Source organism: Eretmochelys imbricata, chromosome 1 (genome assembly GCF_965152235.1).
Source record: "Eretmochelys imbricata isolate rEreImb1 chromosome 1, rEreImb1.hap1, whole genome shotgun sequence".
In the NCBI taxonomy this organism is placed as follows: Eukaryota; Metazoa; Chordata; order Testudines; family Cheloniidae; genus Eretmochelys; species Eretmochelys imbricata.
Window position 1 is genome coordinate 360,089,529 of NC_135572.1, and position 24,978 is coordinate 360,114,506.

The 24,978-nt window shown below is 54.3% G+C and overlaps 1 protein-coding gene across 1 annotated transcript; it reads left to right on the plus strand.

Annotated features, from left to right (window-relative positions):
• Positions 1-748: 748 nt before the first annotated feature.
• GARIN1A (golgi associated RAB2 interactor 1A) lies at positions 749-9,070 on the plus strand. The gene is made up of 5 exons (XM_077807441.1): positions 749-910; positions 2,692-2,876; positions 4,146-4,401; positions 5,681-5,804; positions 8,886-9,070. The coding sequence occupies exons 1-5, from the start codon at positions 749-751 to the stop codon at positions 9,068-9,070; spliced, it is 912 nt and encodes a 303-aa protein (XP_077663567.1).
• The last annotated feature ends 15,908 nt before the right edge of the window (positions 9,071-24,978 follow it).

Below are 24,978 nucleotides of genomic sequence, written 5' to 3' on the forward strand. Positions count from 1 at the left end.
CCAATGGGGCTGCATGTTGGGTGGGGGAAGGGGGAATTCTGCACCTGCCTGAGGCTTGCAGTGTGGCAGGAGGCCAATGCTCCATGCCCCCCAAGCTGCACCCAGGCTCCTGGCCTCGCTGGCATGCAGCTGGCAGTGCCTATGCCCTGCTCTGTTCGCTGTGGGGCTCTGCACCCAGCCTGCTCCAGGCTCCTGACGCAGGAATGGCCCCACCTCGCGGTGAGCCCTGGAGCCAGCCCGGAGGCCGGGGCCTGCAGGTGCAGGTGCGGCCTGGTGCCCCGCCAGACTCCCTCCAGCAGCCTGGGAGCGGCTGTTAGTGGGTCTCTCCTGCTCCGTAGTGGATAAAGCTGCTGGCTAGACACACACACGCCTGTTCACACGCCTGTAGGGGGGCTTCCCCTTGCCCTGCTGCCCCTTGGTTCTCTTCCACCAGCCGCCTCATTGCTTAATCCAGTGGAGAGCGCTCCTGCCCCTCTGGCCGGCCGGCCAAGCCACTCCCGGGCCCTGCAAATGTTCAGGCCGTTCCCAGGCCCTAGCCAGGGCAGTCACCTGCCAGTTATTGTGACATCACAAACTCGGCTGCCTGCAGGCTCCCAGGCAGGTTGCAGATGGGGCCTTGCCAGTCTCCAGACATGCTCAGTGTAGTCCTGTCCCCGGCTGTGGGGCAGAGGAGCACTAGGAAAGCCGGGGGGCCGTAGCAGACAGAAGCAGCATGCTGTCTCTCTAACGAGCTGCTCCCGAGGGCTGCATGGCCGGCGGCAGGCGCTTCCACGTGAGCACGTTCCTGGCCCATGACCCAGCCTCGGGCGTGCACCTCGGGGTGGAAGGTGGGATACTCTGCCAGCTCCTCCGATCTCCAGATTACAACCTTTTCCCCAAGTCGGCAGTGTTTGAAAGTAATTTCATCCAGGTACTTCCACCTGGCCCAGACGGCCTCCTGCTGCTTTAACCGCCTTTGCCGGGCTGCCCGGCCTGCTAGTGTGGCACTAGCCGTAAACTAATGGCAAGCCATCCCAGGCTCAAACTCCCCTTTCGGGGCTGGATGGTGTCCCCTGGTGGGAGCCAAACTCCTGCGCTCCAGCAGATGTTACCCCCCGTTTGCATTATGGTCCCAGAGGCTGGGGCAGAGCCAGGATCTGAACTCACTGGCCAGGCGTCCTGCTCTAGGGCCTTGTGCTTCCTTCGCCAGGCCTGGCAGAGTCCCTGGGGTGGGTGGCAGGAGCTCTGCTGCGGTGGCATTAGGAGTCCCCCTGGGCACAGCAGCTGTGTCTCCCCGGCCCTGCTTGGAGGAGGGTTGCAGCTGTCCCGGGGTGTTGTCTGCGCTCCGAGGGCAGTGGGGGAAATGCAGCCCAAGTACCCATTTGGGGGAGCCCTCTGCCCACAGCACAGGGGATGGGCGGAGTAAAGGCCTTTTCTGGGCTGCACTGGGACTCTCCCCTGGGACGGAGGGGGCAGGCCCAGTTTCCGGGGGATTGGGTTCTTTGGGGGCAGTTGGGGGTGGTCAAGAACGGAAAGTGACAGTGGTCTGTAGGAAGATCTGTCCATCCCCCTCCAGCAGCCCTCTGTATCTATGTCTGCGCCCCTGGACATAGCCAGCCCCAGCCCCAGGTGTTCGCGCTCTCCTCCCTCACACACGCTAGCTGGCTCGGGCAGGTCCAGGAGCTCACGCTGACCGGGGGGTGGAGGGTTCCCCTCTCCGGAGTGCAGCCCACACACCTCCCTTGTAACCCACCTAAATCCATTACACATGCATGGCAGGCAATGAAAACACAAGTTAGAAGGATGAGATCATCAGAACCGACTGTCATCGGCTAATTAGCGAGCCTTGGGGCGTGGTGAATTAACCCTTTCATGGGTATCACCTATGCGCCAAGTTTGGTGCTGGGGAACGGACATAGATGAAGATCTCCAGGGCTGCAAGGTGGCAGCAGCCGTGGGACACACCGAGGGCATGCATTAGCGTGCTGTCTTGTCCCTTTTAGCAGCCTAGATGAGGGGCCACGTTGGAAACCCAACTGGTAACCAAGTTCGGAGCCGGTTGCTGGGGCCGTTTGGTGGGGGGGACTCACAGCCCAGGGGTGCCCAGCGATCCTTTGAGAATGGCCCCGGGAGCAGTGGTGCTGCGGCGTGTCTAGCATCCCTTTCTCGTGGCTGGCCCGCTAGAGGATAACAGCCTACTGCTGCTGCTGCTGTAGGGAGTGGAGTTACTCTTTGCACACAAGTGGCATAGGCCTGTGGTGTGGTGCTGAAGGTACGGGGTTCAAACCCCGGGTGTGGGGATGGGGATAAGTAACCAACGCTTTATAAAAGCTCTGAACCTCCACTCCCCCCCTGTCCCAGTCCCAGGGAGAGAGGAGCTGAGCCTCCACCTTCCCTGTCAGCAGGCCAAGGGGGCCGGTTAGTGCCAGGGCTGCCAGCGGCTTCGCGATGGGGATGGTTTTTCACTGGGCACTAGCCTCAGACCCAGGGGAGCAGTGAGCTCTCAGAGCCCGGGGAAGCACCTGGAGGAAAGGCACCCTGGCGCTGGTGATGGGCTCCGTTATGTGACCGAGCGAACCTTGTGGGCACGTCCCCTCCACCGGGGCTTGGCACCAGTGGCTTGGCAGGGAACGGAGGTGGGGGGGTCCTGCAGCGTCTCAATGAGGATACATTTCCGTCTCCTGCTGTTGACCCAGGGCCTTCTTGCTGCAGGTGACCAAGCAGGGGAACTGGGTGGATATCCACAACGCTCCCACACTGGTGACCCTGGGGGTGACGTCCTCGGACCCCTGCCTGCCCCTCCCCAATGTGCTTCTGATCGCCAGGCTCGCCGTGCTGGGAGAAACCCCCCCTGGGAGGGCAGGCCAGCCCCAGGAGCCCTCCATGTCCCTAAGCAGGTGAGGAACGGGGTGGGGCGGGGATGGGGAGCCAAGCAGGGAGCTCTCTGGTCCTGGGATTTAGCTGTTAGCCATCTCAGGTGGAAAAGCCCATTGGGTCCCACTGAATCCCAGCCCATTTGGGCCAGGGCAGGACGAGCCCCTCGAGTGTGATTGCCAGAGCGGGACCCCAAACAAGTCTTAGTGACATGAACAATAGGCACCCCAGTTCTTCCCCCAGGGCTGAGCCCTGCCTGGATCCACCCCCGTCAGGGACCTTCCCCCTGGGGGCAATTCCCGCCCGGATCCATCCTCCTGTCAGGGAGTGACAGGTCCCTGGCCCTTCCCCAGGACAACTCTTGTTTTGTTAATAGCTCCCAAGACCTTCATACACCCTCACTAACGTCTCCTCCCAGCCTGCGGCAGGTGGGTGAGCTGTACTCTTAGCCCTGTTGTGCATGTGGGAAATGGAGGCACAGACAGGTTAAGGGCTAATTCTGGCTCAGTGCTGGGAGAAAGCCCCCCCAGGAGGGCAGGCCAGCCCAGGAGCCCTCCGTGGCCCTTAGCAAGTGAGGAACGGGGTTGGGATGGGGAGCCTAGCCGGGACCTCTCAGGTGCTGGGATTTAGCTGCTAGACATCTGAGGTGGAAAAGCCCGTTGGGTCCCACCGAATCCCGCCCCACTGGGGCTAGGGCAGGGCGAGCCCCTGCCCCTCTCCCACGTGCAGCCTGCTGACTCCAGTGCCCTGGCAGAGTGCGTGAGTCTGGGGGCCTGGCGTGCCGAGCGCTGCCCTGGCCAGCAGCTCCGGCCATGGGGCCTGGGGGAGCATACATTGTGTCTGTCACCTGTGTCCCCCGAGACACTCTGCGGCTCCGGTCCCCCATGGCTGGGGGCACTGCCACTGTGCTGCTAAATCCGGGGGGCCCCAGCACACCCTCATCCTGCTCCTGCAGAGAGGAAGCCCAGAACCCCCCCCGCCAGGCACCAAGTTGGGTCACTGCCATGCTAATGGGGGAGTGGCGTTTCCGTTAACCCTTTGTAAGCCAGCCCCTGTCTGGCCATTCATGCCGTGTCCCCTCCCTCATTAGCCGGTCCCTGTGCGGGGGGACGGGGCTCTGCAGCCAGCCCCTTTGGGGCCCCCTTCCTCTGAGCTCTCTGTGGGGCAGGCGTGGCCCTCCCGCTGCCAGACCCTGTCCACACCCCAGAGCCCGCGCTGGGCCCCAGCCACCCTCCAGCCGCTAGCTCCTGTCCCTGGGGACTCGGGCAACCTGTGTTTTCCCTTGGCCCTAGGCTCCTCCCATTGAGGTACGTCAGACTGTCGGTCCAGGACAGCGGCCGGCGCCTGCTGCGGGTGCAGGTGGTGACGGGGAAGGTTTATTACCTGCGGCTGCACCAGGCGCACCCTGACGCCGTTTTCACGCTCTGGAGCCGGCTGGCAGACATCCTGCAGCGGGGGCTCTCCATCACCACCAAGGACCCCTCCATCCACGTCCCACACAGCCTGGTGCTGAGTGTGGGCAGCTCATCCACCAGCTCCCCCGCACAGGTACGGTGCCCGGGCATGAGGCGAGCGGCGCCAGCCGGGACAGGCTGGCTGCAGCCCCAGGCCAGCGACGGGCCCGAGGGGTGCAGGTCATTCAACTGCCCTGCCTGGAGGCTGAGCCTGATGGCCAGGCACAGGGGGGCATTGGCTTCATAACTCCTGGGCTGTGAGGGCAGCCCATCTGGGGCTCTGGGGCCAGGGAGAGGGGGACAGGAGGTCTTATGGCCCCTCTCCGTCCCCACGTGCCGGAGGCTGGGATGCCCTGGGGGTCCCTCTCCGTCCCCACGTGCCGGAGGCTGGGATGCCCTGGGGGTCCCTCTCCATCCCCACGTGCCGGAGGCTGGGATGCCCTGGGGGTCCCTCTCCGTCCCCACGTGCCAGAGGCCGGGATGCCCTGGGGGTCCCTCTCCATCCCCACGTGCTGGGGGCCGGGATGCCCTGGGGGTCCCTCTCCGTCCCCATGTTCCAGAGGCTGGGTTGCCCTGGGAGTCCCTCTCCGTCCCCACGTTCCAGAGGCTGGGATGCCCTGGGGGTCCCTCTCCATCCCCACGTGCCAGGGGCTGGGATGCCCTGGGGGTCCCTCTCCGTCCCCATGTGCCAGAGGCCGGGATGCCCTGGGGGTCCCTCTCCATCCCCACGTGCCAGGGGCTGGGATGCCCTGGGGGTCCCTCTCCGTCCCCATGTTCCAGAGGCTGGGATGCCCTGGGGGTCCCTCTCCATCCCCACTTGCTGGGGGCCGAGATGCCCTGGGGGTCCCTCTCTGTCTCCACATGCCAAAGGCTGGGGTGCCCTGGGGGTCCCACTCTGCCCCCACGTGCTGGGGACCGGGATGCCCTGGGGGTCCCTCTCTGTCTCCACATGCCAAAGGCTGGGGTGCCCTGGGGGTCCCACTCTGCCCCCACGTGCTGGGGGCCGGGATGCCCTGGGGGTCCCTCTCTGTCCCCACGTGCCAGGGGCCGGGATGCCCTGGGGGCCCCTCTCCATCCCCACGTGCCAGGGGCCGGGATGCCCTGGGGGCCCCTCTCCATCCCCATGTTCTGTGGGACCTGTAGGGGATCTGGGGGTCGAGTCTGAAGTCGAAACTGGAGTTGGAGGCATCCCAGGACATCCCCTCGGGGACCCCCAGGGACAGGTGAGCACTGAGTGGAGAGCTCAGCCCTGCGGCTGGAGAGTGCTAATTTCTCTTGCTCCAAACCATATAGACTGTGCCCTGGCGGCACAGCGACGGCTGCCTTACAAACACACGTCATGGTAAGCGTTACCCCGTGGTCTCCCCCTGCAGCTGGTGCCTGATTCCCCGCTGCCCTCGGGAGCCAGTCGCAGCGTGGTGGCGAGGATGGGCAAGCATTTGTCGGGAACGCTCTCCCATCTCTCAGGAGCAGCCTTGGGGAAAACGGAGAAAGACAGTTCGGTCCAGAGAAGGTAAAGGGACTCCCATCAAATATCCCGAACTCCCCTCCCAGAGCCCCTCTCTCCAGCCAGCGAGTGAAGGAGCCGGTCGCGCCTCCTGAAAGCAACCTGGCCTGAGCTAGGTGGGAGGAACCGAGGCTGGCGGTTACACGTACAGGATGGGGCACGAAAGGGCCGAGATGGTCCGACCGTGTTGCCCCCCACCCAGTGCAGCCCAGGGGGTCAAACAGGCCCTGGCACAGACACGAACCAATGTCATTTCCCTTTCCCGAGACTCTTCTCCTGGAATCTTACGGCTCGGAGCAAATCTCCTGCCAGGGAAGAGGATTCGGGTGCCCCAAGCTGGTCAGGAGGTAAGAGGTTCCCCCACTTCAGCCCTTTCTGCCAGGAGTGGGGCAGGTCATGCAGGGACGAAGCTTGAACGCAGACTCACAAATTGCCTGTCACAGGGCGGCTGGGCCGGCCAAGCCCTGGCGCAGAGTGTGACTGTCACGCCGCCCTTGAAATGGAGCGAAACCCCTGCAGCAGCCTTTGGCTGCGTTAAAAGCCAGCAGAGATCTGGAGGGTAAGAGGGTGATAAGTGAGAGCGAACATGAATTTGTTAAGAGCAAATCACACCGAACCAAACTTCTTTGGCTGGGTCATTGTCCTAGTGGATGGGCGGGGAGCAGCAGACAGGACTTATCTTGATTTGAATAAAGCTTTTGACACCGTCCCATGTGACATTCTCATAAGCCAACTAGAGAAATGGGTTCAGGAGAAATGCTGATAAGTGGGTGGAGAAGTGGTTGAAAAACCATACTTAAAGAGTAGAACCACCAGTTAGCTATCACTGGGAGGATGTCTCTAGTGGGGGTCAGTCCTGGGGCCAGGACTATTCAATATTTTCATTAATGAATGGAGCAGAGAGTATGCCTATAAAATTTTTGGGTGACACCAAGCTGGGAGGGGGTGCAAGCACTTTGGGGGACAGGACTAGAATTCAAAATGACCTTTATAAAATGGAGAATCGGTCTGAAATCAACAAGATGAAATTCACTATCAATAAGTGCACTTAGGAAGGAAAGAGCAAATGCACAAATACAAAATGGGGAATAGCTGAGTGAAGTTGGACACCATCTGGAAGAAGCATCTTTAAAAAATCAAACCCCTCAAATGGTATGAATCCAAGCCCTGCTCTCTCAAGCAGTCTAAGGTGATATGTTCGTCTACTCCAAATGCCTGCCAACTTCTCTGTGAGAGCCATCTTCAACTTTGATCCAATGAAAGAAGGCAGGAAAAGACCCTCTGGAAAACCAAAACCAGGATGGCTGGATGGCGTCAGACACCTGTCCCTCACGAGCATCCTACCCCAGACTTGACTCAGGACAGAACATCATGGAGGCATGTGACCGTGCTAGAGGCCTCAGGGTCCTACCACACCCCGTCCCAGAAAGAAGCAGTGGAAGTGAGTCCTGCAAGTGGCCTAGCGAGGCTGCGTGGGATGCAGCCCATCCGAGAGGGCGGCAGGGGGCGGCCAGGCTGGGCCCAGCAGGCCCATATAAAAGGAGCTGCAGTGCAGAGCAGAGAGCAGTCGCTGCCACGAGCCAGAGACGTTAAGCTGCCTGAAGGACGCCAGGGCCTGGACGGGAGCAGTTGCTGGTGGGGACCGGGGGAGCAAGAGGGAGCTCTGGGCTGGCTGCTAGGACTCAGCCAGGACAAGGCCCTGAAGTAAGGGGGGAGAAGGTGCTGGGGCCGCAGGAAAATGGCCCAGGGAACTGTAGCAGTTTAGTTAAAGCGATGTGGCAGACGGCTGCTGTTCTTAGGGTCCCTGGGCTAGGACCTGGAGGCCACCGGGGAAGTGGCCTGGACTTTGATGCACACCTGGAAGGGGAACTGAACTGCTGAGTGGCCCAGCTGGAGAGCTGGGGCCAGAAAGGCCCGGAGGGGGCGAAGACATCGCCTCCAGGGAGGGAGCGCTGGGGGTACGGCTCAAGACCAGGCCCGAGACCATTTACAGACTGCTGGATTAACTAAGGACCTGAGCCCAGGGAGGGCTACAGGGAGAGGAAGGCCAATGGAGGGGTACGGAGATGGGCCCCCTGTTACCCCAGAGCGGGTTGATTTGTATTTCCCATACAGACTGTGTGTGACTCGGCCGGAGGGAACTGAGAGAGAGCGTGCAGGTTTATGCACTCGGACCGAGGGCGCTCACGAGAGGGGAGTGCCGCCCTGTCACATGGCACGCCATGCTTCTGGCGGCTTTGGGCTGTCCAAGGGATGGCACGAGGGCTAACCAGCAGCAGCTGCAAAGGGTCGGGAGTTCCAGCGGCTCACAAACTAAATATCAGTCAACAGCAGGATGCGGTTGCGCAGAGGGATAATATCACCCGGGGCCGTATTAACAGGAGGGTGGTACGTCAGTCACAGGAGGTAACTGTCCCGCTCTGCTTGGCACTGGGGAAGCCTCAGCTGGATACGGTGTCCAGGGCTGGGCCCCGCACTTTAGGAAAGATGGGGACCAACAGGAGAGAGTCCAGAGGAGAGCAGCAGAAATGATGGAAGGTTTAGAGAACCTGAGCCATGGGGAAAGGTCAAACAAACTGGGGACGTTTCGTCCTGAGAAAAGCGACTGAGGGGGGACCCGAGAACAGTCTTCACGTATGTTACGGGCTGTTATACAGAGGACAGGGATCAATCGGTCTCCGCGCCTGCTGAAGGCAGGACAAGCAGCAATGGGCTTCATGTGCAGCAAGGGAGAGCTAGGTTCGATATCAGGAAAAAGTTCCCAACTCTCAGGGTGGTTAAGCTCTGGAACAGGCTCCCAAGGCAGGCTGTGGAATCTCTTGTCATTGGAGGTTTTTAGGAGCTGGTGCAGCAAACACCTGTCAGGGATGAGCTAGGTTTACTCGGTCCTGCCTCAGCACAAGGGCCTGGACTAAACAACCTCTTGAGGTCCCTTCCAACCCTATGTTTCTGTGATTCTATGAACTAGGAAAGTGGAATGTTTTTAAATCATCAGGACCAGATAACTTGCACCCAAGAGTTTGAAAAGAATCGGCTGAGTTCATGCATTCTGTCCCTTCTGTGGTTCCCAGGGAAGCTGGCGGTGTGTGAGCAGTGCCGGGGGCGCAGGCCAAGCGACACAGGAGAGAAACCCAGCCTGAGGACAGCCCTGCGGTGGCTAGACACTAGGTGCCATGGACTCTGGGAACGAGACACACCTGCTGGGCTGCTGCCACTGTCCCGGCTCAGCAGCCTGGCAGCTGCAGGTCAGCAGTAGGGCCAGCGTCCCGAGAGAAAGTGCCTCCTGCACTGGGCTCCGGGGCAGGCGGGAGCACTGAGGGCGCAGAGGATGTGCCGGCTGCCGGGGCTGGTAGGGCCTGACTGGGAAATCCCAAATGTAATAAATACGTTGTGGCAGTGGAAGTGAGTTCACGCTGGCAGCTTCTGGGTGTTCTTTAGTGCCCTGTACCCCTGGGAACACAGCCCCCAACTCTGGGTTCTGGCTCAGAGCGGCCAGGGGAAACACCCAGGAGACACCTGCCGAGGAGCAGGGGAAAGCACCGTTAGAGGCCCAAAGCCCCCTGGCTCACGCCACTGCCAGGCTGCGGGGACAGGCCCCTTCCCTGGTTCTCTGCCCTTCTCAGTGGGATCATCCCACGGTGGGACGGCTCTCACCCGCACGAGTGTTAGGGTACAGAGGTGGGTTGGGGGGAGCTGTGTGAAAAAGGCACCTGGAATCCAGGTGTCACGGACTCACAGGTCGTGCCCATTCTTGGCCCCGTATGGTCTCTGGGGGGAACCCCCTTCAGTGTGACAGCCCTCTCTCTGTAGGGGATTACCTGGAACCACAGCTCTGTGAGCCTTAGCACGCCTGTCTCTCGCCGTGGGCCCCCTCAGGGAGTCCCCTGGCTCTGGACCCCCGGGGCCTCCACTCCCAGAGGGAATAATGCAACTCTGATCTTTAGACTGGAGTGACTCTCGGGCAGTGTAAAACAGGAAGGTTTATTGAGCATCTGAACCCAGTACAGGAAACTCTCAGGGCCTCAGGCCTGGCCTCCCTCAGCACGGTACATCTAAGTCTCCCTTGTATCCAGGTGGGCTCTGCCTGCTTCCTCTCTTGAGTCCCGAGCCCCCCCTGCTTCCCAGCTGGGCATCTGATGTCACCTGGCCCCCAAGCCCCACCTCTGTCCTTTGTCCAGGTAAACAGGGTCCAGGTAAACAGGGTTGCCTGGGCCTCCTCTCCTCTCAGCCTCTCCTCTCTTCCGTCCTTTGTTTCCCACTGGCTGGAACTGGCTGGTCAGGTCACCGGGGTCCTCTCCCCACAGCCCTTTGTCCTCCCACTGGCCAGAACCGGCTGACGGCCAAGCTGGGCCTCCAGGTCGCCAGTCGCTTGGGTCTCCATTTTCCACGCCAGTGGTTGGGGTCCCAAGTTCCCTTGCTGGTCCTCTGTAAAAACAAACTCCCTCTCCCATCACCTCATTAAATCAGGAACACCCAGGGAAACTGAGTCCTACCCCCTCTGCATGCAAACCATTGGAAAAACCAAGAAAATCCCTCACTTCATCACATCTCTCCCCCCTTCGAGTGTGACTTAGCCAGTGACCTGGGGAAGTTCAGGGCCCCCGCTCCACGATAAAGCATCGGCTATAACATTGACACTCTGCCCCCATGGACCACCTCCGTGTCATGCCCCTGGAGGAGTAGGCCCCACCTCAGGAGCTTGGCATTAGCCCCTTTCAGCTGGTGCAGTCACATGAGGGGCGAACGGTCAGTGAAGCGCCACCCAAATAGATACGGCTGCAGCTTTTTAAGGGCCCACCATGGCCAGGCTCTCCTTCTCGATGGCCGCATAGTGCTGCTCCTGGGGCAGCAGCTTCTTGCACAGGTACACGATGGGGTGTCACCCCATAGTATCAGTTTGCATGAGCACCGCACCCAGCCCGGCGTCCGAGGCGTTGGTGGACACCAGGAAGGGCTTGTTAACTGCACCGGGCTTTGGATAAGTGTCTCCTTCAGCGCACAGAGAGCTCTCTGGCACGGCTCGGTCCTGTCTGCCTTGCCCTTCCTACAAAGAATGGTCAGTGGAGCTGCCAGGGAGCTAAAGCGGGGCACAAACCTCCGGTAGTACCCCGCCATCCCAATGAAAGCCTGGACCTGCTTCTTTGTCTGGGGAGCGGGCCAGTCCTTGATTGCCTCCACTTTGGCCGGCTCCGGCTTCAGGTGGCTGCTCCCCACCTTGTGGCTGAGGCACGACAGCTCTGCCATCCCCACCTTGCACTTTCCACCTTTACAGTCAGTCCTGCATCTCGGAGGCGACCCAGCCCCCTCTTCACCTGGGACACGTGGTCCTCCCAGGTCTGGCTAAAGACATAGATATCGTCAATGACACCAGAGCAAGCCCTCCACCCCCCTCAGCAACTGACCCACCAGGCGCTGGAAGGTGGCAGGTGCCCCCTTGAGGCCGAAAGGCAGGACCAGGAACTCGACGAGCCCTACTGGGGGGGTGAAGGCAGACTTCGCCTGGGCCTCCGGGTCCAAGGGCACCTACCAGTAGCCTTCGGAGAGATCCACGGTAGTGAGGTACCGGGCTTGTCTGGGATCTCTTCCTGTCCGATCTGCCAAACTCACCTTTCATCTGCACCCCCTCATGGTTGCTTGACACCTGCACCCATCCCGTCCCTCAGGCCCCTCTGACTTCCCTCCCCTGCCCTGCACATCCAGACTGTGTCCAAAGCGTGATGCCGCGTCTTTCCCTCGCTTGCCCCGCTCCCTCCTCATCCTCTGCCTTTACTGCTTCAGCCTCTTCCTCGCTGGCTGCCCTGGCACCCAGCTGACCCCTCCAGTTCTCCCAGAGTGCAGCTGCTCACATCCTCAGCCTCACCCGAGGGCCTGACTGCATCCACTGGCTCCTGTTTCCCACCACAAACAATAGTGTGAATAGTTCAGAACCAGCCCGCTCCACACAGCACAGTTCATGTCACGTTATCAGGGTCCCCCCCGGTTTGTCACACTTGCTCCTCGTATCTAGTGTGGAAGGAGATTTGGGCTCGTCCACACTCCGCACATCGACCGGGGCTCAGCACGGCTGGTGGAGGGGGTGTCATGTCGGCGTAATGGGGCGCTGGTGCTGGCGGGAGATCAATGTAAGTGTAGACACTAGGCTGATACAAGGCAGTTTCCATCAGTATCACTTTGTGTGCAGACCAGGCCGCGAAAGCTAATGTGGATGAAGACAGGGTGTGGATTTAAGGCATAGTAGATATTCCTGCACAGGCGCACCTGTCCGAGGTGACTCTGAATCCTCTCACAGGTACCCTGGTTCACCAGACCTCTCTATACTGCATGCAGGTCCTGGGGTGCCGTGGGGGCTGCCTCTGGGACTGGACTGCGCTGTCTGGGTCAGAGACTGCTGCAGTGTGGGCCAGAACAGGCTCTGATGTTAGCGCTGAGCCCGAGCTCGTGGATGCCCTCTCCACAGCCAGGTGTTGGGAGGGGAAGCTGGAGCTGGTCGGCTGTGCAGCGGATATGCGCTTCTCCTACACACAACGCAGGAAGGAATGCGTTACCCTGGCTATGGCTCTGCTACAACAACCGCGACAGCTGGCTCAAGCTGTGTGCCCTCAGCTGGTCACGTCGCATCACTCCTTTTGGGGGGTGCAAGGTGGTTTCTTTCCATGTGTCATAAAGGGTAAACAACTTTAAAATCCCTCCTGGCCAGAGGAAAAACCCTGTCACCTGTAAAGGGTTAAGAAGCTAGGATAACCTCGCTGGCACCTGACCAGAATGACCAATGAGGAGACAAGATACTTTCAAAAGCTGGGGGGAGGGAGAAACAAAGACTCTGTGTGTTGCGTGTTGCATGTTGCTTTTGCCAGGGACAGAACAGGAATGGAGTCTTAGAACTTAGTAAGTAATCTAGCTAGAGATGCGTTAGATTCTGTTTTGTTTAAATGGCTGAGAAAATACGCTGTGCTGAATGGAATGTATATTTCTGTTTTTGTGTCTTTTTGTAACTTAAGGTTTTGCCTAGAGGGATTCTCTATGTTTTGAATCTGATTACCCGGTAAGGTATTTACCATCCTGATTTTACAAAGGTGATTCTTTTATTTTTTTCTTCAATTAAAATTCTTCTTTCAAGAACCTGATTGCTTTTTCATTGTTCTTAAGATCCAAGGGTTTGGGTCTGTGTTCACCTAGGCAAATTGGTGAGGATTTTTATCAAGCTTTCTCCAGGAAAGGGGGTGTAGGGTTTGGGGAGGATTTTTGGGGGAAAGACGTTTCCAAGCGGGCTCTTTCCCGATTATATCTGTTAGATGTTTGGTGGTGGCAGCAATAAAGTCCAAGGGAAAAAGGAAAATAGTTTGTACCTTGGGGAAGTGTTATCCTAAGCTGGTAAAAGTAAGCTTAGGAGGTTTTCATGTAGGTTCCCACATCTGTACCCTAGAGTTCAGAGTGAGGAAGGAACCTTGCCATGGTGGCAGAGCGGTGGGATTAAGTTGAAATCATTTTGAGATCAATTTGAGGTTTTTTGAACCAGAAGCACAGATTTTAAAAGGAAATATTTTTTTTTCCTTTGGGCTGCTGAAAAGCAGGTTTTAAGCTGAAAGCAGTTAGAGGTTTTTTTTCTCTGCTTGGGGGCCAGAGCAGAGACAAAAGGGAATTGTCTTGTGAGCTGGAGTTTTCTCTACCTAAAGGCAGGATAGTGAACCTCCTGCAGGGAAATTCATAAGTCTTCACAGACCTGACTAAGTTTTTTTTTTTCCCTAAGAGCAACTAGAGGGGTTTTCTGCCTATTTACCTGGAGACAAAGGTGTTAGGGTTTTTTTTAAGGATTTTTCTGTAGGCTGACAATCACTATCAAAGAACATAGGTATCCGGACAGCACAGCAAAATTTTACAAGCCAAGTTTAGTTTTTTTTTTTTTTCTTTCTAACTCTCGGGTGTAAAGTTAGTTAAAAACAGAGAGGTTAGGATGACAGACTGCACTGTTCAACAGAAGCTGGAATTAGCCAGATTTGAGGCTGAGGAAAGACAGAAGGAACATGAAAGACGGGTAGAACTCAGACAGATGGAGATGGATGCACAAGCAGCCAAAGAAAAAGAAATGGAGGCTGCCCACAGGAGAGAAATGGAGGCAAGGGACAAAGAACTGGAGGCAAGGGACAAAGAACTGGAGGAGAAGGAAAAAGAGAGGAAGCATGTACTGGAGATGGGTAAGGCAAAGGCTCAGCAGAATATACCAACAAACCCTAGCAATCCTTCTCCAGGTACCACTTCCCATCCCAGAAAGTTCCCCACCTACAAGGCAGGCGATGATACTGAGGCCTTCTTAGAAAACTTCGAAAGGACCTGCCTTGGGTACAGCATCTCTACAGACCAATACATGGTAGAGCTGAGGCCGCAGCTCAGTGGACCCTTAGCTGAGGTGGCGGCTGAAATGCCTAAGGAACACATGAACAAGTATGAACTGTTTAAATCCAAGGCGAGAGTCAGAATGGGGATAACACCCGAGCATTCCTGTCGGCAGTTCAGAGCCCTAAGATGGAAACCAGACATGTCATTTACCCGACATGCCTACCATATTGTGAAACATTGGGATGCCTGGATATCGGGAGCAAGTGTTAAATCTCCAGAAGATTTGCCCTTCCTAATGCAAATGGAGCAGTTCTTAGAGGATGTTCCTGAGGAAATAGAAAGATACATCCTAGATGGGAAGCCCAAAACTCTAATCGAGGCAGGGGAGATTGGAGCCAAATGGATGGAGGTGGCAGAAAAGAAAAAAACTGGTTGCAGTTGGAGCGGATACCAGAAGGGACAACCTCAGACCACACCCTACTACCGGGGGCAGCCCAAGGCCCCAACTACCCCCCAAGGAACCCTCCAGACACCTTATCGTCCCACCACACCGTTCTCCAGCAATCCACCTCGCCCCAGTGACCCGTCAGTTGGACGATGTTTTAAATGTAACAAGCTGGGGCATGTAAAGGCCAACTGCCCCAAGACCCAAACAGATTACAGTTCATTGCACCGGACTCACACCAGAGGTCCTCAGGCCCAGATATCTCCCAGATACCCTCGGAGCGGAGGGAAACTGTGAGTGTGGGCAGGAAGAAGGTCACCGCATGGAGGGACACTGGAGAACAAATGTTGGCTATCCATGCTTCCTTAGTGGACCCCAATTTAATCAACCCAGAGATCCAAGCAATGATTCAACCCTTCAAGTCCAACTCTTTCAATTTGCCTACAGCCAAGTTGCCTGTCCAGTACAAGGGCTAGTCAGGAACGTGGACTTTTACAGACTATGATGATTATCCCATCCCCATGCTGTTGGGGGAAGACTTGGCCAATTGTGTGAAGCTAGCCAAGAGGGTGGGAATGGTCACCGCAGCCAGGCTAAACAAGCCGTCACGCCTAGCTCTGTTCCGGAAACTTCTACCAGGACCCGGTCAGAGGTGATGAACCCGGATCCAAGGCCAAGGTCTGCAACAGCAGTAGTGGATCCAGTCCCAGAGACGCAGACAGAGCCAGTCCCAAAACTGGAACCGGCAGAACAACTAGCACCAGACCCATTACCAGCACTGAATCCGGTACTTGCAACCCCAACACCAGAGGGCCCCACTGAACCTGAAACGGCAGCAGCCGATAACCCTACACAAGAGGCTCAGCCGGAGCCTGAACCCCAACATAGTGCACCAGCGGAGAGCGGTTCACAGTCAACGGAAACAGCCCCGTCCCCTACATCGCTTCCAGAGGGACCAAGTATAGGTCCACAATCCAATGAGGAACTGATGTCTCCAGCATCAAGGGAACAGTTCCAGACCAAACAGGAAGCTGATGAAAGCCTCCAGAAAGCTTGGACGGCGGCCCGGAGCAACCCACTGCCTCTCAGCTCTTCTAATCGATCCAGGTTTGTTGTCGAAAGAGGACTTTTATACAAGGAAACTCTTTCTGGTGGACACCAGAAAGACTGGCATCCTCAGAGACAGTTGGTAGTTCCAACTAAATACCGGGCCAAGCTCTTGAGCTTAGCCCACGATCACCCTAGTGGCCATGCCGGGGTGAACAGGACCAAAGACCATTTGGGGAGGTCATTCCACTGGGAGGGAATGGGCAAGGATGTTTCTACCTATGTCCAGTCTTGTGAGGTATGCCAAAAAGTGGGAAAACCCCAAGACCAGGTCAAAGCCCCTCTCCAGCCACTCCCCATCAATGAGGTCCCATTTCAGCGAGTAGCTGTGGATATTCTGGGTCCTTTTCCGAAAAAGACACCCAGAGGAAAGCAGTACATACTGATTGTCATGGATATTGCCACCCGATGGCCGGAAGAAGTGACTCTAAGCAACATCAGGGCTAAAAGTGTGTGCCAGGCACTAGCAGACATTTTTGCCAGGGTAGGTTGACCCTCCGACATCCTCACAGATGCAAGAACTAATTTTCTGGCAGGAACTATGGAAAGCTTTTGGGAAGCTAATGGGGTAAATCACTTGGTTGCCACTCCTTACCACCATCAAACAAATGGCATGGGTGGAGAAGTTTAATGGAACTTTGGGGGCCATGATACGTAAATTCGTAAATGAGCACTCCAATGATTGGGACCTAGTGTTGCAGCAGTTGCTCTTTGCCTACAGAGCTGTACCACATCACAGTTTAGGGTTTTCACCATTTGAACTTGTATATGGCCGTGAGGTTAAGGGGCCATTGCAGTTGGTGAAGCAGCAATGGGAGAGATTTACACCTTCTCCAGGAACTAACATTCTGGACTTTGTAACCAACCTACAAAACACCCTCCGAATCTCTCTAGCCCTTGCTAAAGAAAACCTACAGGATACTCAAAAAGAGCAAAAAGCCTGGTATGATAAACATGCCAGAGAGTGTTCCTTCAAAGTAGGGGACCAGGTCATGGTCTTAAAGGCGCTCCAGGCCCATAAAATGGAAGCGTCATGGGAAGGGCCATTCACGGTCCAGGAGCACCTGGGAGCTGTTAATTATCTCATAGCATCCCCCAGCTCCAACCGAAAGCCTAAGGTGTACCATATTAATTCTCTAAAGCCCTTTTATTCCAGAGAATTAAAGGTTTGTCAGACAGCCCAGGGAGGAGATGACGCTGAGTGGCCTGAAGGTGTCTACTACGAAGGGAAAAGTGCTGGTGGTGTGGAAGAGGTGAACCTCTCCATAACCCTTGGGCGTATGCAGCGACAGCAGATCAAGGAGCTGTGCACTAGCTACGCGCCAACGTTCTCAGCCACCCAAGGACTGACTGAACGGGCATACCACTCCATTGACACAGGTAATGCTCACCCAATTAGGGTCCAACCTTACCGGGTGTCTCCTCAAGCTAGAACTGCTATAGAACGGGAGATCCAGGATATGTTACAGATGGGTGTAATCCGCCCCTCTGGAAGTGCATGGGCATCTCCAGTGGTTCTAGTTCCCAAACCAGATGGGGAGATAGGCTTTTGCGTGGACTACCGTAAGCTAAATGCTGTAACTCGCCCAGACAACTATCCAATGCCCCGCACAGATGAACTATTAGAGAAACTGGGACGGACCCAGTTCATCTCTACCTTGGACTTAACCAAGGGGTACTGGCAGGTACCGCTAGATGAATTCGCCAAGGAAAGGTCAGTCTTCATCACACATCTCGGGCTGTATGAATTTATTGTGCTCCCTTTCGGGCTGCGGAATGCACCCGCCACCTTCCAAAGACTTGTAGATGGTCTCCTAGCGGGATTAGGAGAATATGCAGTCGCCTACCTTGACGATGTGGCCATATTTTCGGATTCCTGGGCAGAACACCTGGAACATCTACAAAAAGTCTTTGAGCGCATAAGAGAGGCAGGACTAACTGTTAAGGCTAAGAAGCGTCAAATAGGCCTGAACAGAGTGACTTACCTTGGACACCAGGTGGGTCAAGGAACTATGAACCCTCTACCGGCCAAAGTGGATGCTATCCAAAAGTGGCCTGTCCCAAAGTCAAAGAAACAGGTCCAATCCTTCTTAGGTTTGGCCGGTTATTACAGATTATTTGTATCGCAATACAGCCAAATCGCCGCCCCACTGACAGACCTAACCAAAAAGAAACTGCCAAATGCCGTTCAGTGGACCGAAGAGTGTCAGAAGGCCTTTAACCAGCTTAAAGCGACACTCATGTCTGACCCTGTACTAAGGGCCCCAGACTTTGACAAACCATTCCTAGTAACCACAGATGCATCCGAGCGTGCTGTGGGAGCAGTTTTAATGCAGGAAGGACCGGATCAAGAATTCCACCCTGTAGTGTTTCTCAGCAAGAAGCTGTCTGAGAGGGAAAGCAACTGGTCAGTCAGTGAAAAAGAATGTTACGCCATTGTCTACGCTCTGGAAAAGCTACGCCCATATGTTTGGGGACGGCGTTTCCACCTGCAAACCGACCATGCTGCGCTATGGTGGCTTCATACCACCATGGGAAATAACAAAAAACTTATTCGGTGGAATTTAGGTCTCCAAGATTTTGATTTCGACATCCAACACATCTCAGGAGCTTCTAACGAAGTGGTTGATGCACTCTCCTGTGAAAGTTTCCTAGAATCAACTGGTTAAAATCGTCCTTGATATGTGGAAAATATTGTTAGTCTTTATGTACTTGGTAGTATATTTAGAGGTGCATGTGTCTTATTAACTCTGTTTTCTCCTAGAGCTCCAGGAAGAAATCCCAGCCAGCGTTTCACCCTATCTGTGATTTGGGGGGCATGTCATAAATATAAAGGGAAGGGTAAACCCCTTTAAAATCCCTCCTGGCCAGAGGAAAAACCCTGTCACCTGTAAAGGGTTAAGAAGCTAGGATAACCTCGCTGGCACCTGACCAAAATGACCAATGAGGAGACAAGATACTTTCAAAAGCTGGGGGGAGGGAAAAACAAAGCCTCTCTCTCTGTCTGTATGATGCTTTTGCCAGGGACAGAACAGGAATGGAGTCTTAGAACTTAGTAAGTAATCTAGCTAGAGATGCGTTAGATTCTGTTTGTTTAAATGGCTGAAAAAATAAGCTGTGCTGGAGGGAATGGATGTTCCTGTTTTTGTGTCTTTTTGTAACTTAAGGTTTTGCCTACAGGGATTCTCTGTGTTTTGAATCTGATTACCCTGTAAGGTATTTACCATCCTGATTTTACAGAGGTGATTCTTTTACTTTTTCTTTCATTAAAATTCTTCTTTTAAGAACCTGATTGCTTTTTCATTGTTCTTAAGATCCAAGGGTTTGGGTCTGTGTTCACCTATGCAAATTGGTGAGGATTTTTATCAAGCCTTCCCAGGAAAGGGGGTATAGGGTTTGGGGAGGATTTTGGGGGGAAAGACGTTTTCAAGTGGGCTCTTTCCCGGTTATATATCTGTTAGACGCTTGGTGGTGGCAGCAATCAAGTCCAGGGGAAAAAGGAAAATAGTTTCTACCTTGGGGAAGTGTTAACCTAAGCTGGTAAGAATAAGCTTAGGGGTTTTTTCATGCAGGTCCCCACATCTGTTCCCTAGAGTTCAGAGTGGGGAAGGAACCTTGACACCATGTGACCATGTGACTGTCGCAGAGCCGAGGATGCCCCATCTGGTTCAGGTTATGACGAGTGTAAACCTAGAGCTGTCCTGCAAATCTGTGCTCTTATTTTATGGCCCTTTTCTCTCTAGTATTACTAAATCTGAGGTTTACAGGTGAGTTGGCTGTTGCTCGGTGCCATGGCAGGAACTCACCACTGGAGCACCCCCTAGCAGACCGGTGTGGAACCTCTGTTACATCTCTGCCTCAGTTTCCCCTCGTGGGCTTTCAGTACGTTCAAGGAGGCTTGAATGTAGTTAGCAATGCCCCGTCAGGGTTCTAGTTTATGTAAATGTGGTATATAAACAAGCCTGCTGCCGGAGTCCCCAGGCTTCTCCCCTGCCTGCAGCCTCTTCCCTATTGACTCAGGGCATCTGCTCCCAGGTCTGCCTGCCTGAGAGCTGTCTAGTCTCTCTCTCCTGGAGCTTCCTCTCCTTGTGTTCTGGGGGCTGTTCCTGGGCCTAGCTTCCTACCCAGCTCCCCTGAGGAGCTCTCTCCCCGGAGCTTCCTCGCTCCGTTCTGGGCCCCCCCGACTGAACCCTCATCATAAGCCCTTTATTAGGCCTAGGTGCTTGTTACTTCATTAACTGTCACCAGCTACTGAGCCAATCAGCTAGCCACAGGTGGATCTTTCTCCTTAGCGCAGCCTGTCCAAGGGAGGCTGGTGGCTGACCCCTTGGAGGGCCAGACCCCGGGACAGTCGGGCACTTACACTCCGACCACCCCAAAGAGACAAGAAGGGCTGGTAATGCAGTGACGCAGAAGAGCAGGAGTCCCAGCCTCAGGGCAGACTGTTAAGACCCAGGGCACAAACCCCACACAGGCCGTGAGTTCCAGACCGAGGTCATGTCTACGTGGCAAGGTTTTGCCCATGTCCGTTACATCAGCCTGCGGCTGCTGCAGTTCGACTCCTTGCGTCGGCGGCGTGTGCACTGCCCAGGAGCACTTGGGTCAGTGCAGAGTTCGGCACGCCGTGGGGAGGTAAGCCAGTGTGCACCCACCATCCCACGCACTGGCTTTTGGGTAGTTTGGGCAACGCATGGTGAGGCCAAAACAACTCGCTCAGGGTGCCTGGGAGCAAGCGGCCAACTTCCCATAATGCATGGCTCTCCATCCCATAATATCCTCTTTATCCCATAATTTTCATGCCTATTTTCAATTTCCCACAGACCCGCACTGGACCTGTTGCAGTCCACCCTCTGTGACAGATGCGTGGAGCTTGCTCAGCTCTGCCCAGTCGGTGTGAAGGTGGCAAACACAGGACGCACGATCCTCTGGGATTTGCACAGCCGCAAGAAGAACCACAGGGAATGTGATGACTTCCAGGTGGTCGGTTTGCTGTGGGACGCAGCGAGGACAAATTCAAGGCTGCTGGCAGCTGTCACGCCGTCCGGAGTGTGGGCTGGTCAGGGAAGGTACATGACACTCACTCCTTTAAGAGCAGAGGCCTGTTCAGAAAGCGGCGACAGGGCTGTGACTCCTGCCTGCTGCATTTCTCACAGGTCTCCTTCCTGATTTTCCACTTTTCCCACTCAGCACTCCAGCAATCTGGGTGTCTCTTTTCTTCCCCTTACTCCTTCTTGACAGGGACTCATCCGCTTCTGACACCACGGAACCTGAGGGCAAAACCAAAAGAGCTGTGTCTTAAAGAGCAATTAGACAACTCCCTGGCCAGGAAGTCCTTCCATTTATTAAGCTCTCCTTGCAGCATGTCCTGGTCCCCTCTGGTAGCTGCAGAGGAACAGGAACCCTATAACTCCTCCACGCTGGCCTTTTCTTAGCCCTTACCCTACCTCGCGCTCCGCGTGTTTGCAGAGTCACAGAGCGCGCCAAACTAAAACCACACGGGGAGCTCTCGGCAGCTTCCTTCCTTTTCTTTGAACATAGAAAATCAAACACTGTGGTATGAAGCATGTGGGCAGTGCCCTCTAAGCCCCGTTGCCAATTGTACCTGTCATGTACGTCTGTACCAGAGATGGGCTGGCTCCGGAGCTTGGTTAAACACACCTGCTGTGCTCATCATAAATCCTTTAATGCTTTGCCAGGTATGGCTAAGATCGGCTTAAATAAGGTATTTTACACACAGGGCCACCTCGTGGTTGGACAGTATCATACAGTTTAGCATTCCATTCCACCTCCCTCTTTAAGTTCTGCATTCCGGCCATTTACCATTGAGCTGTCACTGAAGTTCAGTACCGATCAGTCTGTAAAGTGTCTCTGAGTTGTACTGGTTTTCTAATTACACAACCCCAACACGTAACAACTTGGACATCAGACTGTCCATTAGCTGCAACAACTGGCTGTGGTCAGTTTGGAATCCTTGAGTCGTCTTCTTCTTCCACATCCACCCTCTGCAGAGTTTTCTTTGTTGATTGTTCTTCCTGAGCAGCAAACTGATGGTGACGGTTTCTGCTGACATCTCCACTGTCGGTTTCCATCCTGTACGATCTGGGCGCTGAATGCTTTTTCGTTACAACAGCTGGACTTGTCCATCCTTTTCCTCCATCCAATTTGACATGAACATGGTCACCAGGTTCCAGACCGGGCAGTTCTGTAACAGAGTGACGTCTGTTGTAAAAGCGTCCACACACTCTTTTAGCCTTTCCCTCCAACCTGGCCACTCCCTCCATGTCTGCCCACTTTGGAGATAGGTTCTTTTCCAAAGTTGGAAAGGTAGTTCTGAGTTGTGTTCCCACAGCGAGCTGTGCTGGGCTATAGCCAGTACCTGCTATTGGTGTTGATCTGTAACTCAGAGGAGCAAGGGATGGATCTTCCTGCTGTAGGATTTTCTTGGCTGTGTGGACAGCTCTCTCAGCCTCTCCATTCGCTTGTGAGTAATGTGGGCTGCTAGTAATATGATCACAATCATATTTTGTTCAGAGGGACTTAAATTCTGCTGCAGTGAATTGTGGTCCGTTGTCTGTCGCTGTTTGTTCTGGAATGCTGAAGTGAGCAAAAGTGCACTTGAGTTTCTTGATAACACTGCAACAGGTCATGTCTTTCAAGTATATTATTTCTATATATTTATATATTATATATTTCTATCTGGAAAAATAGTCCATGACAACCAGGTAATGGCTGTAACAATGCTGCCTTTGGCAGGATATTTCTGAGAGTATCAATTCAGGACAAATTGCTTAGAGCAGGGCAGTTACAGCCCAAGGCTGGGGTTCCTTTACTTTTAAGGCACACCAAACCAGCCAAACAGAGAGGACTTGGGTCTCACCCCACTGGCTAACCACAAGTCACAGAAGCAATTCCCTCAGACACTCCAGTTTCCCAGTATCCCCACCAGGGCCACTCGTTATGGGGATGAATGGTTATGAAAATCAATACCCCAGTAGAAGAAAAAGGTTCTCTCGATCCCAAAGCCCCAGACCCAGGTTAAAATACAAATCAGATCTTACCCACAAATCACGCTGTTGCCAGTCCTTTCGAATCTAAAATCTAAAGGTTTCTTCATAAAAGGAAAAAGATACAGACGAGAGCTAGAATTGGTGAAATGGAATCAATGACATACAGTCATGGCCAAGTTCTTGGTTCAGGCTTGTGGCAGTGATGGAATAAACGGCAGGCTCAAATCAAGTCTCTGGAGAACATCCCCAGCTGGAGGGGTCATTCAGTCCTTGGTTCAGAGCTTCAGTTTGTAGCCAGGTTCCTCCAGAGATCAGAAGCAGGACTGAAGACAAAATGGAGGGGTTTCCAGGGCCTTTCCTATCCTCTGCCATGTGGAAGGATACCCCTTTGTTCTTACTGTGGAAATCATAGCAGCAAGATGGAGCCTGGAGTCACATAGGCAAGTCACATGTCTGTGCATGACTCAGTTCTTTACAGGCCGACACCATGGTTTACATATTAGTTTGAATGTTTCCATGAAAACTCAGATGTGGATTGGCGTCTCCCAAAGTCCATTGTCAGTTAAGTGTTTCTTGATTAGGCACTTACTGAGAATAGTCCTTTTTCAAGAAGCTGACCAAATGCTTCACTGAGGCTACTTAGAATCAAACACATTGAGATACAAGTACCTAGCCAAGATTCCTAACTTCAACTACAAAGATGATACACACATACAGACAGCATAATCATAACCAGCAAATCATAACCTTTCCATAGACACCTTACTGGACCTCCTTTGTACAAGATTTGGTGCAACTGTAGGACCTTGGTTGCAACAATGGTCTATATGGTCACAGTTCATGTCAATAACATCACAATGGCATTCTCTGAATTTGCATAAATCTGCAGCTAGTCTCTTTCAAGTTCTGTCAGGTAGAGGTGTCATTATTGAAGGTTCTTTGTGCTGTGTTAGTCTGTTAGTTCATGCTCAAATAAATTGGTTAGTCTCTAAGGTGCCACAAGTACTCCTTTTCTTTTTGCGAATACAGACTAACACGGCTGTTACTCTGAAACTAGTTCTACAATGTTCATGTGTAGATATTTTATTCTTTATGTCCATGCTGATGCCCAGCCAGCACACTGATTGGCTGGGCCTGTAATGCTGGCAGACCAGGTGGCAGCTCATGCCAACACCCCTAGATCTCAACTGAACACTGAGAAATACAGAGCTGGAACCAATCTGGCTCGCCTGTGTGTTAGTGCTCTTCTAATCAGTATTAGAGTTATAAAAATGTGATTAGACTTTATGAAATGCTTGTAAGTTGTACTGTGCATTAATCTCACTTATGTAACCCTTCTGCCAGGCCAAGTTGATAGCAGCAAGGGCCAGGTTCAGCACACAGGGGTTCCCTCTCATCAAAGCAAATGCAAAACTGGCTCGAGCCCCCACCCAGTGACCTGGGAAAATCTTACACACCCCCTGGGCGCCTCAAAGAGGCAATACTTCCCCTCTCGCAAGCACGGCGTCTCGGTGTAGCAGAGACATGAGGTAAACGACATCAGCATTAAATTGGGGAAACACCCCAACTAGTGTTCATCAACCAAACCATGAGCAAAGACCCACCCCAGCAAATTGGGCCACGTCCTTTCCCTCGGGTTCTTGAGTCCCAGAACCCAAACGTCTCTTGAGTCCAGCAATCCACAAATCACCCAAAGTTCAAAAAGTCCAGCCCCAGAGTTCAAAAGTTCATCTGCAGAGTGTTGCTCCCCAGTCCGGCTAAAATGTGCCTGTCTGTGAGGGGAAAGAGGTAAGGGGCACCTTACGTGTCCTGAAGCTGACTACCCCACAGGGCTCTGCTCCACCACGACCGACTCTGCTCTGCACAGCTCGCCGTCTCACAAACAAACCACCGTCTCACAAATAGCACCGCTGCACACTAGATCTTCCAGCTCCCCACTACTTGACACAGTGCTCAGTGATTTCAGCTCATAGTAGTGGGAGCCTTAGTGCGAGCCTTAGTGCTGGTGCACCATAAGGCTAAAGTGAATCCAGCACAGTACCTGTAACAAGACTCTTAATAGACCCAAAATTAGCTCTGACATTCCACAGTGGAGAGAGACAGACAGAGGTGCAATGGGTGTTTCAGGCCCCTACAAAGGGGCCCACACCACCAGGCACTAATACCTATCACAAGTCTCTCTCAATTCACAGAGTTTTGGAACCCATGACCCTTGCCTAGCGAGTGCCACTTAGTGGATGGTGAGTCCCTCCATCATAACAAAAGGCCCAG

What these genes read in the sequence shown, in the direction of transcription:
- GARIN1A (XM_077807441.1), top strand. Translation starts at nt 749, where the DNA reads ATGGCCGGCGGCAGGCGCTTCCACGTGAGCACGTTCCTGGCCCATGAC. An exon ending in CCCTCCATGTCCCTAAGCAG is followed by an intron (nt 2,877 to 4,145) that starts GTGAGGAACGGG and finishes CCTTGGCCCTAG; the next exon opens with GCTCCTCCCATTGAGGTACG. An exon ending in GGGGAAAACGGAGAAAGACA is followed by an intron (nt 5,805 to 8,885) that starts GTTCGGTCCAGA and finishes TGTGGTTCCCAG; the next exon opens with GGAAGCTGGCGGTGTGTGAG.